Raw genomic sequence first — 17908 nt, forward strand, 5'->3', positions numbered from 1 at the left:
ATGCGCGTTAAATATCGCATGCGATTTATCGTGCAGCCCTATTGTAGAGTCAACATAACGTGCTCTATCAGTTGTTTTGAAACTTAAGCATGAACTGCGCGAATGCATGAATATTAGTCATAGCCTAGGCTATATGTTTATGAGTTTGCTAAATATTCTGTTGAAACAGTTTGTTTGATAAAGTGTTAATAAACAAACAATAAAAACTAAATAAATGTGTGTTTTATCATTTCTAATTAAGATGCAGGGTCTTTCCATGATCTTTTGACATGTAAGAGGTCATTGTACTATAAAACATCCTTAAGTTTCAGAACTCAATCAAACTTTCCAGAATGAGTCAAGTCAAGTCAAGTCACCTTTATTTATATAGCGCTTTTAACAATACAGATTGTGTCAAAGCAACTGAACAGCATTAATTAGGAAAATAGTGTGTCAATAATGCAAAATGACAATAGTAAACACTAATTTTTCAGTTAAAGACAGTTCATCATTGAATTCAGTGATGTCACACATGAGACACAGAATAAATAAAGAGAAAAAAGCTACTGAGCACATACCCTGATAAGACACCCAGGACGAGGTTAAGCATGAAGAAGGAGCCGATGATGATGAGAGGGATGAAGTACAGCCAGTTCCAGGTGTTTCCCGAGGCATCATTGGCCTGTGTATAAACAGATGCAGTGAGCAGTGGTAAAGAAGAATACCATACTCAATATAATCACCCAAACTAGTATAATTCAGCCAAAATGACTATTCTCATCATGTACATTTCGTTATTATTATTATTTTTTCATATGACAGCTTACAGAGTGAAAAATTAAATTTTACTCAAAGTTCACTGATAATGTCTTCTTAAGCTTTGATGTGTTCATGACACAAGTAGCCGTGTTTGATTCATGAGGGTGAAATGATGACACATCTCCTTTTAATATGTCTAGGACATTTCAGGACAAAATAAACAAAATCCTCATATATAGGACTATGCAATGCATTTTAATTACATCATTCAAGTTTCGAAAGTCTAATGCAACATAATTAATTACAAATTCACTCCCACATGCATCTACCAAGGAAATATGGATGACGCTCTTAAAGCCCTGGCAATGCCTCAGGCTCACATTAGAACCACAGCCTAATGCAATAAGAAGTTTAAGAAAAGGGAAAGTAATTTGGAATTAGGGAGATTTTTTGCAGCAGTTGCATCCCCCTACTGTTCTGAGACTCAAGGTGGATGCTACAGCTCCAGCTTCAGCTGAAGACAGACCGATGGAGGCCTGCAGAGAGAGTCAGAGTTACAGTAGATGTTTCACATGGGTTAAACTTCTCAATGACCCTCTGCTGTAGCCCGGCTCATGCACAAATGAGATGCCACTTGTTGTCACTTCTCTTCTCAAGTACACATCACTTTTACCTTCATTGCACTCTTAAACATGGTACACTGTAAGAAATAAATTCGTAAAATAACAGAAAAAGTAATGGGAGCTCATTACCAGGACATTTTTCATTAATTTTAATGGACAAAATAAATTTTTATCAAAAGATTTAACGCAAAGAGGTGTAAAATTCAAAATACAGGTAAAATGGCTGTAATATATATATCAACATCCAAGAGAAGTCGACTTTTTGGAAGGCCAAACAAAAAGGAGAACCAGATGTAAAATGAAGTCTTTCATAAACTGTTTATCTCCAAATTCATCAGTGCGTCTCAGTATTCCTGAAGGCTGCTGCTTTTAAGACCTACACTCAGTCATTTCACTCCTAATTAAGCAACAGTGAGGTAAGAAGGGGGTATAAGCTCCCATAAGGGAGGATGGTAACCAGTACTTTAGCCAATGATTAGTACCCAGATAAGCAAGTCTACACTCACTTAAGGTGATGATAGGAAATTATGTTTCTATGGAAAGTCAAAGCAATTCATCATTGCAATGTGTTACAAGACAGAATATAAGTGGCTCCAAAACAAACAGAAAGGACATTATGTAAAGAACATTTATTTATGATATTTTGAGGGAGTATAGCATGTACCTTGTTATGCATACCTTTATTTACTCAGGAAGGAAAGGAAAAAACTAGTCTAGTTAGTTGTGCTTCACTCTAATGCATTAGTTTTCTGTCTCAACCCTACGGTGGCAAAGAGAGCTCAACGTGCTGCAAATAGAAAAAACACCTGCAAATTGAGAAAACATCTTCATCAATTTGACAACACATGCGCTGCAAATTCTCACAACACAACCAAATGCAGAAACGTGCTGCAAATTCTTACAACACAACTCAATACAGAAACGCGCTGCAAATACAGAAATGCTCAAGTATACAGACCACAACAAGCAGGATTCTACATTCTACATGTGTGAACTGTTTTTGTTTGTGTTGTGAGAATTTGCAGAGCGTTTCTGTATCTGGTTGTGTTGTGAGATTTTGCAGCGCATTTGTTGTCAAATTGATGAAGATGTTTTCTTAATTTGCAGGTGCTTTTGCATTTGCAGCGCTTTGAGCTCTCTCGGCCACCATACAGACCTCTGTAACAGGTCTATACCAGCAGCCCACATAGAAAAACAAAATCATCTGCCCTTGACAGATGTCTCCCTTCGTCAAAGTGAAGTTTTGCAGAGAAATCAGGAATAGCAAAACCTCAGGGTTATGAAACTGTTGTGAAAGAGTCATCACTGGATTTAAAAGTTTTATGTAAACCCCAGTCAAGGCAATTTTGCAAATAGAAGACAGTAATGTCTGCTAGATTAAGCATATCTGAGATAGGCCAATAACAACATATGTTCATAGTCCAGAGCTACTTAACAACAGCAACAGGGAGAAAATGCAGCCAAGAAGGTCTGTGAATTTGTAGATTTATTTTATCACAACGCAAAGGCTCAAAAAAAAAAAACTTGACCACTAAATCCATGAAGAAATAATCAACAACATGGACATACACAAAGTAAACATTTTATTTTTCCTCACACATTTGAACTAAAAACAGATGGCAAAAATATGACAACGATTAGATATAATATATTAGAGGTGTGAGACTTTTGAAGCAACTACAGTACAAAACGGGAGCAAAAACAAAAAGCATATTAATCATATTCCCCTTAATCTGTTTCACTGTGACATAGTACTTTATCTAATTTATCTTTTTTTTAAGCTTCCCCATCCTTAAAGGCTTTTGTAACACTTCCTAAAAACCCAGTGTGCAAAGATACATCTATTCAATCTATCAACACTGATTATCATAATGCCTTATTTAGCATTATGCACAGTCAACTGAATAAAGTGTCAGATCAAGTAAGTAAAGTGTAATATTTATTCCTTAGACGGTCACAAACTATATTATAAACTAAGCTATTATGCAATCATGATGGCCATATATCTTTTTTCTTTCTCTTCCTCTCATTCCAAGATCATTCCCAACTGTGGGGTGAATTTGGAATTTAAGAATGAATTGCATCATTTATTTGATTTGATTTTGATTCACTAAATGAATTTTGTGGTGTACTTTACTGAAACTGTACAGCATTGGTGCAATATTGTAATCTACACATCTGAATCAGCTATTTAAAATGCTGGAAGTGTCTTGACTGCACTGATGGTCTGGATATATGCCTAGACAAAATGTTTTTCTCCATCATTTGATCATCATTCAATGATTATTGCTGCTGCACCTTTTTGGGCATACACATATGCCATTATTAGTTATAATGAAAGCCACTGGCTTATGATGCAGCATTATTTTAGAGCATTATCTCCTGGTTAAACTGGACTGCAGAGTGAAAAAGACATATGCATTTCCATCTGTGCATATTTTTTACTGGCACTGTAATAAGTTATATCCAAAAAGGGGAAGGAGAAAGAAGGGGAAAGCCTGAATAGAGTCAATCTTGCATGCATCCAAATATGACTGTACTCCATCCTGCTCACAACGGGCTATTTTTAAAGATGTTTAATGAGCTCAGGGATGGGTCTGACAGCCCAGGACGGCCGGCTGACAGGGTCAAGGTGCACAGAGGCCTGGTGACTCAGCCTGCAGTAACAAGACCAAAAACACTGATTACACCGACACACACACACACACACACACACATACACATACACATACACTGGCTACTAGAATAGCATGACAGCTGCTGAATGACTATACATTTTAGTGTAACATAACAATTAACTGATGGTCTCACAGGGGTACAGAACCCATAATGTCTCATCTTGGGCAGCATGCATGCTCTTATACGCCAATAAATGACATCTTATCACGGCCCAGTGGGAGTTGACTGTTTTATAGATGAGTTAATGTTACAAATGCTTGACCAGAAGGTAGATTTTACAATAATTAAAGGCGCTGTAGGCAGAACAACATTAAGATAAGAATAATTTAAAATCACCACAAAGAGGCACCTCAAAATTATTTCAGAAATTAAATGAGGCCTTCCACAAGCATTGTTTTGTTGAAAAATCCAATTTTCAGGAGCAGTGATTGAAGGAAAACCAATCTAGCTTCTGCCTATTTAATGCTGAGTTGCATTCAAAGTCGGACGTGGGTTATTCCTACTTCTTCTGAATAAAAAGGTGTTCCATTGCTCAATGCTCAAGGGATAACATGCATGTAAGGAAATAAAATGGCAACGCTACAGCTATCTTCTATGATGCTATGCAATGCAAGCATTCGTACTGCAGGTGTACAATTATGAATATAAAGCTCTTGTTTTCCATTCTTGCTTCTGCAAAGGTTTGCTAAACTGAATTTATTATGTATTGTAGAAACTTAGACTTAATTTGAATGCAGTTGCAGCCATTTTATTTGCTTAAAACTGAATGTTTATCTTTAACTTCTTTACAAATCTCCTTTCACTCCTATTGGCCTAACTCCTTTAATCTCCTTTTAACAAAGTTAAAGGTCCAAATTCAAATGCCACTCCACTTTTCTAAGTAGGTAGTTGAAAATGAGCAAAATTTTGACTTCCATGAGACAAGAAAGTGTTAAAACAACTGGCACACTTATATAAACAATTATATCAAATCTTAATTAATAATAACCAAACTGTGTGATTGTAACTGTATTTATCTTTCTAAAACACAACTGAAATATGTATTCTGCATTCTAATACAGCCAAAGTGACAAAAATAGACAAACAAAAACCTGAACATTTGTCATTTCAAAATACTCAATTTTAATAAAATTAATTATAAAAACATTTACAAATTTTAAAGGTGTATACATTTGACTATAAATAAAATAAAATAAAAATCCTCAACAACAACAACAGCAACATCTCTCCAACAGGTAGTGTTGCTCCACCACAGGGGATCTGACCAGAATCCCCAAACAAGCATGACACAGCAGTGGTAATTAAGCAGAAAGCGATTAATCTCTAGCACAGCGAGAGCGTAATAAAACTAAGAGGCATGAAATGAGGACTGCCATGTCATTAGCCGAGGACTCCGCCTCCGCTGGCTTTTTTGGGCCAGAGCTCATTATGGGTGGGGATAATGTACCAGTGAAGCTTCTTAGGATGAGAAACTTACACTAACCTCTGGCCCTCTGCCTGTCTGTCATTTATTGAGCTACAATATGATGCTCAATAGAGAAAATATTTTTCAATTTAGACACAACCAGCTGTGTTTAGGTGGGATTTGAATCATAGAATATGAATCTATATCACAGTGTCATGGTTTTGCTGCATTGGATGAACATATGGGATATGAAAGAAATAATTTATGCATATAATCAATTACAGACAATCCCATTATTCCATTGTGCCATTCCATCACAGCACCATAAAGACATCAATCAAATGAGTCACAATCCAGCTACTCTGACATATGCAATCTAGAAAATGGAGTGCTGCTATTATTCTTATTTCATGATGTGATCCATCCTGGATTCCAACCATAAATAACATCTCAAAAAACAGCATATCACACAATGTCTTCCATAGCACTTGGCCTTAAAAAGTATTCAGAACACCGGTTTCTCTGACTTACTAAGAGAGAGGCTGATTTTAGACTTAGCACTTTTTCTATACATTAACTGGATTGCAGTGGCGAATAATATATATGTATATATATTTTATGTAATTTATGTCTGTACAAAATACAAGCACGATACAAGATGTTTTCTATTCATCTCAAAGATGGAAGAAAACTTCAAACTTGCTTCTGGCTCGCCGTTGAGAAATGGCACTCATGCAGGTGACTTCTGGGAAAGATCTAAGACCTATGATGAACAATATACAGTGGGTATAAAAAAGAATCACCTCCCTTTAAAATAATAACATTTTGACATAACATTAATGAAAAGAAGACGAACACAGTTTTTGTTTTGACACAATTTTGACACAAGGGGGTGATCCTTTTTCCAACTCAGTGATTCTGTTTTTTTATTTATTTGATTTTTTTCTGACATGTTGGTGTTCTATCTTTCACTTGGATGCTATAAGTTGTACTGAGTAAATACAGCTGGTTAAAACAAAAACTGTGTATGTTTTCATTTCAGGCTGCAAAGCAACAAAACTTTGTTTTAAAGGAGGTGTTTCTTTTCAATACCCACTGTATATATTGATTTACTCTCTATTTGTCACCAATTATAGGTCTCTGCTTGTCAATGCAGTGGGATTAAGAAGTGCACTGAGCTACTTTATAAACGAGTCAGTCTCTGTGAAATAGGATTGAAGCCCCTGGGCCAAAAGGAAGGGTTTAACTGCAAGCTCCAGTAGTTACAAATTAGCAATAAATTGATGAAGTTATTGTCTCCCAGAGATGTGTTTTTACAGTATTCTGGGAACAAAAGTTGTTTTGAAAGGCCCTGTAGAATGCCTGAAGGGCCACCAATGCAGTTTGAGAGGTTATGAGGCCCTCAAGACAATTCTAATAAGATTCTCTCACACATACGCTGTGCTAAAGTTGCCTTGTGGAAAAAGGTTTATTGTACCTAGAACTCTCTGCAGCACAAGAGTGTAGAGAAAGGTGGGAAGTAATATTTGGTAGAGAAACATTTATTCAGCTTGTCTGCTACGTAAAATGATCTGAGACAGATGAGGTTTTGTCCAAATTGCAAAATTTGTGACAGTCTTGGTAGCATATATACAATAACTGTACAATTTACAGATCTATTTCAATTTTTCTTTAACCTTTAAAAAACATTTACAAATTTTTAGATGTGCAAATAATGTATATTTCAAATAAAATTGGCTGACACAGATAAGGATTTGTCGAAATTGCAAGATTTGTGACCATCTTGGAAACATCAGTAAGAATGTGTTGTGAATTACAGACTAATTAGTGATAATTAGCCATGTATGCCATCATTTTGTGTATAAACAAATGTGTATATACATCTATTGCTGTTTTGGAGTTTCCTGTATCATTACAATACATTTGAAATTCAATTAACATATGAATTTCAAATTTTCTTTGCAAGGAAAATCTAACATGTAATGAAAAAAGTGTTATTTTATAGGTTCAAAAATGGATAATATTTAAAATAATATTATTGAAAATAATTCAATGTAATAATTTAACATTTAGAAGTGTAGAAATAATATTTAGAAATATTTAAAAACTATAAATGCAAATTAAAGCACAATTAACTTATATTTAGTATATTTAAATTGCAACAATTAAATGAATATACATTTATATAAAGTGTATTTTATTTTATTTTTTATACAAAAAAAAAAATTTTGTGTTGGAAAAATCAAGTTGTTTAATCTTAGCAAGCAGAAAACATCCTTACAGTTGAGCCCTGCAAATAAGCGTATATTTCAATGAAAAAAGTATGATTAAAAAAGATTATTTAAGCTAATATCAGCATTCCAATTGTTCATTTGAGAGGTTCCACTGTGGTTAGGATACTAGAATGAACAGGTTTTGGAACAGAGCTCATGTGTTAAAAAGTGGGTGGCTGGGTGAAAGTGACAGAAAGAGAGAGGGTATCAGCATAACCAGCAGTCCTCCGCACATGACAGAAACAGGTTGGCAGCGTACAGTTTGAGTTCAGCTTAGCATAATTCTCGTCTCAGTCTGTGGCGGGAGGGGGAGCGATGTGGGAACAGGGTGGCATATGTTGCCCCACACCATGTTCTGGCAGCCTGACGCTCTGCACACATTTGTAAACTGTGAGGAGAAGGGGAGCAGGTGAAACTACAGCAGTCTGTCTTTCCTGTCACTCAGCAGGGTTTATACTACGCTCCCTGGAAGTGTTACTGAGACTGTCCATGCCAGCGTTTATTCTGAACTTGATGTCTCTATAATGACTAACCTGTGGTAAAAACAGATGGCCACAGTAGGGTTTTCCATAACTGTGGAATTCCTGCATATCATAAAAGTTATTTTGCATGTTTAACTGTCTACAATTAAACTAAACAAACTTCTTTCCGTGTTTCCACTTTGTATTCACATCAGCACGCACACACACAGATTCTAGCACCTTTACAGAAAGTCTCCTGAGCTCAACACTCAGACAAGCAGAACACAGACTGTCAGATGTTCTAAAATATAACACAAAATTTAGAAACAAAGAAAATCCTTTGAGATTACACAAACAATATTCCACATCCATATTCAAGACTATGCATGTCTGACAATGCTGTATAACTTTCTTACTTCTGGGAAGTATATACAATACTTTCAGTGTATTGAAAATCTAGCTAAGATTTATCTTATATGTCATGTGATGGTGAATACTGCCAAGTTCCAAAATTACATGCAAATCTGTGAAAGTTGAGCTGAAGGGAAAAAACAGGCATCTGAAAGCTACCGCTAGCAATCAGTTGGATGGCGTAGGCTAATAGGTCCTTTACCTGCAATCTGCTAGCAATCACATCATTTATTACACGGCACAAGCTGATTGGCCATTGCTGATTCTGTGGCCAGTGAACGTGCTTGCTCAACATTTAAATAGTATGGTTCAGTGTTTGCTGTAAGCTGGCTGCAGCATGCAATTAGAGTTCCTCTAAAACCCTTTACCCCCCAGCACCGCCTGTCTAGATCTGCTATCTGCTAGATTTATGTATGCCTATTCATGCATCATATCTTACATGCTCACAGCAGCATGTCTGTGTATCTACTGGCAGTAGCAAGTCCATACTTGCTCTGCAGCAGTCTCTGTAGCAGATCTAGTATTCCAAGACCAAATACACTCACATTGTAACATCCATTAACATGATAAAACTATTTAGGGAAATGTCATGTTTGAAATAGGTTTCTGCCCAATTTTATTTAAACCTTTCACTTAATTTTTCTAAATTAGTATTGTGGTAGAGTATGTAAATATTTGCTTTGTTATTATTACTAAAGCTCTCTTTATTTTGTTGCAGATTATTAGACCATTATGCTGCATCAAAAGCCTGTCCAAAATCAGTTTCAGGATGTAGCTTTGAATGTAAACACTGCCTGAGAAGTCAATGGCTTATAGGGCAATAAAGCAACAGGTTCACTTCAAAAAACTCTTAACGTAGCGCACAAGCTTGATAGAATATTTAAAAGCTTTTTTGTCATTTGGCATACAAACTGTTTTATGGAAAAGCGCTGATCTGATGTTCAGCATCGCATCTCATTTTATGTTTGGTATAAAGAAGAAAGAAAATGATGATTTGTAATTACGTGGGGGTGATAAAATGACAAAATTGTCATTCTTTGCACAAACTTTTCAAATTAATTGTAATAGCAACTCACATGGTATAGTACATCGGTCCATCCTTCCATGGTGATGCACTGGAAGACTGTGAGGATGGCAAAGAGTATGTTATCGAAATTTGTGATGCCGAAGTTGGGTCCTGTCCAGTACTCCTTACATACTGTTCCATTGGGACACACTCTTGCGGGACGTTCTGTTCCACATGGGTAATCACCAACTTTTTCGCCTGCACACACAAACAAACAAAAAAAAAAATGTATATGCCTTTACGTAGTATGTTACAATAATAATCATTACACATCTGGAGGGTAAATTAATGCAACCACCCTCTCCAAACTGGTCAAACACACACACAGTCTCTTTCTCTCTAAGGCATATCACCTGCTGATGTTGCTTATTGAGGGGTGAAGCAAGCAGCAGCTGAGCACATGTTAGCAGCTCAGCTTCTTATTGGAAAACTCATTAACAACACGAGCTAATTACACACACTGTGTTGAACTGAAATAACTCACACACACGTTACACTAACAAACTGTCAAGACCCCTTACACCATGGACACAGAAGTATAGACAGTACATAAATACACAAACATGTGCACGCACACACAAACACAGCCTCCTGCTGGAATGGCAGAGCTTATGTCCTCATCTTCAAGAGATGTGCTGTGCAGACACAATAGAAAAATAGAGCTCTCCAAGCTCTTTCTAGAAACAACTTCTCTCTTTTTACCTCTTTCTGTGTCACAAAAGACCTTTAAAAATCACTCGGAGCTTGTGCTTGTCTTGCCTGCAGGATAAATCATGAAAACAATGGCAATCAATGATATTCTGCTGCAGGATTATTATTTTAAGGAAAGTGATTACATTTGTCTCAATCAATCGATCATGTGTTACAATAGGATGTACTAAAGTCTGTCAGATGTTCATTGGAATTAGGGGTGGGAATCAACAGGGACATGGTGATATATTATATAGATATCTGGGTCATGCATACGGGTGTTAAAACAGCTAGTGTAGATTAGAGCAGGGATTTTGAAACTGTTTGATGCAACGAACCCTCAAATATGATGATCCCCTTGCAAAAGACCCCCATCTTAAAATATGAAGGGCAGGGTTTGTGCAGTTTAACCTGTTCGGGGGAAAAAAAACTAATCTATGTACTTACACACCAGAACAAAATGAAATGCTAATAAACATCTACAATTATATTACAAAGATCTGTCATGTCTCTCTCACTCATATTCAGTCTCTAGCTGCAAAGGAAATGCCAGTGTTTTGTGGGCAAATGCCAGTCAGGGAAAAGAGAAGTGGGCAGAGGAAATTTGCATAAACAAAAGAAAGAGCCTGAGAGGAACTCTGATCCAAACAGAGCTCTGCAAAACACAAAAACCTTCCAGAGTTGTCTCTATTTAACATACTATATATATATATATATATATACACCTGTATATATAAATATAAAACAGGCTTTGTCTAGCTAAAAGCCTTTATGTGTTCACATTTTGTTTATATCTTGTGTGGGTTTCTTTTTGCTAGTGTTGTTATTATCCTCAGTATAAACTGATAAGGAGTCGCTTTCCTTGGACTCTCTGAATTTGCTATTTATTGCGTTACAAAGGGCTGTTTTGAGATTGTGTGCTTTAAAACATCTCTGACTGCAGTGGCTGTAAGATTTATTTCCTCGGTGCTCTCAAAGAAGCTTTTTTGTTTCCAAAACAGGAACTAACCTGTATCCACTTTAAAGCAGGTGAAGTGGAATTTGCCCATGTAGAACTCGACGCCGATGATGGCAAACATAACTATGGCAAAGAAGAGCAGCAGTCCAATCTGAAGAAGGGGAACCATGGCCTTCATAATGGACTTTAATACTACTTGAAGACCTAAAGAGAGAAATAGATTTGGTTACATTAATCACATAATCATTACATACTGTCTACAACTTCTAATGTCTGAATGTCTGAACAGGCACTGTTAAATTGAAGAGTACTGTACTGCCAGACACTTACTTGGGATTCCAGACACCAGTTTGAGGGGTCTCAGCACTCTGACGGCCCGCAACGTCCTTAAGTCAAACTGGGAACCCACTGCGGTTAAAATCCTGTCACAAACATACAAACATGCTAAAGTCAACAGAAAGCAGGGACCACCATAGACATGATTAGTCCAGATTAGTGGCCTATCAATACAGATTGTTTAATTCTTAAATTATTCCATTTGGCCTGCTCCAATCTTGGATATTTGGTTACATCTTTGATTGAAATAATCTCATAATTAAACATAATAATAATAATAATTATTATTATTATTAACAATAATAATAATTTACTAAATGTAAAATAATATAAAATAATAATCTAATCATTTATCTTATATAACATAGATAATATTGACAGTATATTATATTATTTTTATGTACTCTTTTTATTTGACAATAATGAGTTATTAAAAACAATAAGTGTTATAATTATCACATTTTATCATATTTTTATTCATCGATTCATTATTTTATGCATTAAATATTCAATTGAAATATTATTTATCTTGTATATAATATAATATTATTTAATTGTATTTTATATACAATTTTTTTGATAATTAATTTTTAATAAATCATTATCAAATAAAATAGTACATAAAACAATATGAATAATAGCATGTATCTTATGATGACTAATAATAATAATAATAATAATAATTTGTTACATTATCAAGTTTCATAATATTCATGTTTTAATAATTGTATAATATTTATTATATTTTATAACTTTATACATTTTATTTAATAATATTAATTTTTATTCATTTATTCATTATTTTAGGTATTCAGCATTTAATAGGATGATTAATAGGATAAAATGTCACAGGTGTCACTCCATACATTTAATTCTCTGTTTCACACAAGGAAAAAAAAAACGAATAAGCAAAAAAATGTCTTTAAATCTCATCTCGTGGTGTATCAAATAGCTGGATCGCCCTTTAGGTCAGTGACTCATGTAAGGTAGCCATCACAAGAAAGCCCTCTGAAGCGGATTGTCAGCTTTCGGTGTTATGTGTGCTTATGTTCTGGGAAATCAGCATAACCTAATCTAATCTTATCCCATCATTACAGTGACACCGCTGAGATAACAGCCATTAGATGTTGCCAAGGCAATGTGGCCGGCTGGTGTAGCGCACATGAGCCCATGTGTCCTCAGGAGCACAGGAGTGGAACCAGCCGCACACTGCATGTGTGCAAATGTGGCTGTGAATAAGATCTTCCCATTAAATCACAATCAAAAATGAAACTCGCAGCAGGCAAACTGGGAAGGCTTATATAAAAGTTACAGTTCTTATGTTTGGCAGAGGAGCATCTTTCTTCACTGACATGTGATCTGATTTGCTCATAAGATGAGAAAGAATAAGAGGATGAGAGACTGAAAGAAAGATGGATGTCTGCGAAGAGGGAAGAGAGGATAGCAGCAGGGTTGGGGTGGAGGGATCATGCAGAGTAGCCTACTGTGAGGCTGAGCAGACATGCCCCATTAAATATGATAGAGCTGCCGCAACACCCCCACAATCTATCTAACTCACTACCCATACAGTGAGGAGGAGGAGGAGGAGGAGGAGGAGAAGAAGGAAAGTTAGACAAGGAGGAAGAGTTAGCAAAGTTTTCAACATTCTTTTTTAATAAAGCTGACCTTTATAGAAAAGCGAAATCCTGTGTGGCGACAACAGCACCATCTGCTGGAGCTGTGCAGTCAGAGTGTGACCTGTACATCTCACAGAGATATTATTCACAGGCAATACATGCTAGGGACTACCAAGACATGAAGACCAGATACTCCAGAGAAACAGAAAATCTCATTAAAATAAACTGTGACATAGTGAATGTGTTGCATCGTTAAAGTTAATTATTGCTTCATAATCAGCATGTCACAGTGAATATTTTTACTGCTGCTGTTGAAAAAACTACCCAAACATTAGGAAAAGGTTTGTATTAAAAGTTTGTTACGTTAAAAGATTCTTACGTTCTACCTAAGAATGTGTAATATATATAATAAGCTGATTCTCTTAAAATAAAAAACATAATAAACATGAGTAATATATAATATATTAATTACTTGTGTAATACTGTCAAAACAATTTTTAGAAGTTGTAAATATATCAAACATTATTGGACTAAGTCTTACAAAAAAAATACACTTTCAGTCTTTTTACTTAAAACAATTCAATTTATTGAGTTTATTTCAATGTGTTACTTGTCTTTTTTAATTATTTGTGAAATTTATTAGCAATTTCTGATTGAAAATGGTTTGAAATTAATCCCTACACCATTTTTTTTCAGTGTATCTTTTACAAGTTTCATACTATGAAAAGGGCCACTTTTAAAATATGAAACCTGCAAGTATGGGCTATACAGCAATATACACTAATTCACTATTGGAAAAAATGACATATCTATATGACTTATAAGATTACACTTTATATAAGCTTTCTAAATACTCATTTTATAGGATTTTTGTGGTAAGGTAAGACTCGGGTTGCCTGTGGTGGAGAGAGACTAGCAGCAAAAGACCATTATTATTGCTGGCAGCAAAAAGGAGAGATTTTTAATATCCCGCTTATCGATGACAGAATATATCTCTAAATGAGGGCACTAAGCTCTGGCACATGAAATATGGTGGGGAACGATACCTGCTATTGGTCAAAGAGAAACACCCTCACATAAAACACAAAGCCATATAAACAATAACACACGCACACACACACACACACACACACACATATATATATATATACACATACACAAAAATAGATGACGGAAAACCATTTTTTTATTATTATTATTTCTAGAGGCAAAAAGGCTACATTTCAAGAAAGAAAGAAAGAAAGCAAGCAAGAAAAAAAGAAAGAAAGCAAGAAATTAAGGAAGAAAGTAATTAAATACAGTACATACTTTAGGGCAGGGGGATGTTTGATTAAGGTTTACTTCAATTGTTAATTCTCAGGTTTCAGTCAACATTTACTTTATTTCAAGAAACAAATTTAATTGACCTTTAACTGACCTTTTTTTTTTTTGTAGTTTTAGTTTTAGTGTAGTTAGTTAACTATAATAAACCTATTTGTGTCCAATGTGGATCCCGAAGCAAAACTCCTGCTTTACAATATGAAGCTGTCATGAGAAATTGGCAATCAGCTCCTGCTTTGCATTATCACAAGCTAAAACAAACATTTAAATGAGCTACTGGCAGATTTAGTCCTGCACATAATAGAGACAATAGAAGTCAGAATGAGCATATACAGTAGGGCTGTTTTGACAAAGGACTGCAGTCAGATGATGAACCAGGAAAAGCTGTTATGGGCTGATTGTTTATGAAAACCGTCTCTGAGCTGAAACTATAACTGTAGGCTAGTTCATAACTAATGCACACTTGTGATTGACGGCTGCTGATTTTCTCCGCTCCGAAGGCGAAGGGCAGCTGACTCGACTGAATGAGCCGCCAAAGTCACATTGCACTCGCCAGTGCTACAAACTGAAAGACAGGATGAAAAGAAGGAACAGGAGAGACAGCGGTGGAGAGTGAAAATCTCACCCTCAGCGGGGGTGCTGTGATGTAATTACTGTTGCACGGTGCTGGAATTGGGTTTTTCACACGTCTCAGAGAGAGACTTATCCCTCTTGGATGATCATCCAGTGTCAGAGGAGAGCTGTCAGTCAGCCTTGGGCACACAGTGACCTCACGACCTCAACAGAACAACTGAGACCTCAAGACTAGAGAACAACCTGAGCAGAATCCAAAGGGACATGTATCTGGAAGATGTCACAAGCAGAAGACTTGTCAGCAAATAATAATCTTATGAGCCGAACACCTTCACAAGAGTCAAGACAACCTGTTGTAAAGGCAAATCACAAATGAGATCTTTTTAATGTATTTAATGTTTGAATTGTTTCTTCTATAGACCAATGAGTTTAAATTTAGAGCAAATGGAGAGTTAAGAAAAAGAACTAAAGAAAATGTCACTTTTGCTCTCAAAGATGGCACAATTTTAATCTCAGGACAATGTCAAAATTGACAGTTGCTTTCTTTTGAGGCAATACCAGACCTGCAAAGATGAAACCTTTGTTTTGGAGTAATGATAGCACGTTAAGTTAGAAGACAGTCTACTGCCCAGGATGCATCAAGATGCATTAGCATTTACAATGTGGTAATGTGCATTTCTGACTACTACTATACATGGTTTCAGTGATTGAAGCACAAAACATTTTGGACCCCGCTTATAATTGTATTCAGTATGCCCAATTTGTGATCACATCACCCCAAAATGGATATTGAGTGTAAACAGGCCCCAAAAATGTCAGAATAGTCATTTAACAGATATTTCAGCATCTTTTTCCAAGAACAAACTATCTGTATTTTTATTTGCATTCATTTAATATCACTCAACCAATTTTTTACGCTACTGTTCAAACTTTTGGAGTTGGTATTATGCTTACCAGGGCTGCATTTATTTGACCAAAAACACCGTCAAAACATTAATACTGTGAAATATTGTTACAATTTTAAATAACTGTTTTCTATTTCAATACATTTAAAAATGGAATCTATTGCTGTGATGGCAAAACTGAATTTTCAGCATCATTACTCCAGTCTTCAGTCTCACATGATCCTTCAGAAATCATTCTAATATGCTGATTTGGGACACAAAAAACATTTCACTTTATCATCAATGTTGAATAAAGTTGTTCTGCTTAATATTTTTGTGGAAACATTTTTTAAGGATTCTTTAATGAATTCTGTAGAATTCTTAACTATTGCTTTTGATCAATTAAATGCATCCTTGATGAATGAAAGTATTAATTTCTTTCAAAAGAAAATTGCTTAATTTTGAGTGATTGTGTATGACAGTAAAGTTTCTATTTCTCCTTAGTATTTTAGAAGAAAGACAGATACTTTTTAGTTGTTATTTAAAGCTGGGATAACTGGGAAACGTATTTGAAAAGTCATTATTTTTGCAATCCCATTTGTTGATGCTAGTGGCACAGAAATCACATACTTTTATAATTTTAAAAAGGAATATAATAAATGAGCTATGAAACCTATGAGCAACAAAATCCTCCTCTGGAGATGGCATAAAAAGGTGGTGTATGAAACTAAATCTCTATAATTCAATGTCCTGCTCAAGTTTCAGCGAGATTAAAAGTTGTTTTTTGAAGAATTTCAACCGCAATTTATTGCTCTAATGTAGAAAAATGAGTGTAGCCACACAGGCCTTCTGCTATCAATTAGTCATAGATCATTTCCGGAGTCAGTGTTGGCGTCTGCCATGTCTCTCTGAATTACCCGCTACAATTTCACCTTCCTTAGCTCACATTAAGACGTCACTGCATCATGCTCAAAATAGAAGAGGTCAAAGGTCACAGCCTTAGACATTTAATGTGGAACTGTCCAGAGGCACATGACCAACAAGGATGGGCATATCAGGGTGCCAAACGGGGGTTGCATTACAATGATGCCCATGAAGGGTGCACTAATGAAGTCATCCTGCCTTCCACGAGGCACCAGCATCATACAGAGAGCTTTAAAGATTTGCAGTTAATAGACACACACAAGTATGCACAAACATACACCGAAGCAGAAGCCTGTCACATCGCAACAATTACACTCATATAGTGATGCACTCTATCAACTCGAATGTGACATGCTCAAACGCACACTCCTTCGCACATGCCCACACACATAAAAAGCAGCCTGTTGTCACCCCCGCCCTACAGATTACAAATAAATCACACACACAAACCTAAAAAAACAGTCATCCTAAAGACACAGCTCAATTAAAAGTGAAAATTCATCCACATTGTCTTTTTCAGTGGAACAAAAAAAAAGAAGTTATTTCGCAGAATGTCCTGAATGCTCTTTCCATACAACAGAAAGAATGCTGAGAATGAATGCTCCAAAAATAACTAAAAGTCATCCATATAGCTCTGTCACTATATTTATACAAAAATTATGTTTATGTTTGAAAGTATAGTAAATTAAGTATGAATAAAATGTTATATATATATATATATATAAACATACTTGACAAGTGACAAATGTAAGTAAAAATTTATTTATTTATTTATTTATTTGGTTTGTTTAAACATTTTTATTTCAGCTTTATTAATTCTAGTAATCCAACTAAAACTTATTTTATTTCAGCTAGTTACCAAACACAAAATTCTTTCATAAGTCTCTCAGGTTTCTTAATCTAATATTTTATTTTATTTTATTTTATTTCATTTCATTTTTTTTCATATTT

The 17908-nt window shown here is 35.4% G+C and overlaps 1 protein-coding gene across 1 annotated transcript in view; it reads right to left on the reverse strand.

The window, feature by feature from the left end:
• Positions 1-17908, reverse strand: part of LOC107692312 (voltage-dependent N-type calcium channel subunit alpha-1B-like) — a 94701-nt gene that overhangs the window by 50384 nt on the left and 26409 nt on the right. Inside the window, exons 2-5 of the mRNA XM_016491297.1 lie at positions 11635-11726; positions 11356-11508; positions 9667-9854; positions 558-661 (exon numbers count right to left, since the gene is read on the reverse strand). Of these exons, the coding sequence (XP_016346783.1) occupies positions 558-661; positions 9667-9854; positions 11356-11508; positions 11635-11726 (537 nt within the window). The remainder of the gene's footprint in view (positions 1-557; positions 662-9666; positions 9855-11355; positions 11509-11634; positions 11727-17908) is intronic.

The sequence above is a fragment of the Sinocyclocheilus anshuiensis genome, unplaced genomic scaffold (assembly GCF_001515605.1).
Source record: "Sinocyclocheilus anshuiensis isolate Anshui unplaced genomic scaffold, SAMN03320099.WGS_v1.1 scaffold478, whole genome shotgun sequence".
Taxonomy (NCBI): domain Eukaryota; kingdom Metazoa; phylum Chordata; class Actinopteri; order Cypriniformes; family Cyprinidae; genus Sinocyclocheilus; species Sinocyclocheilus anshuiensis.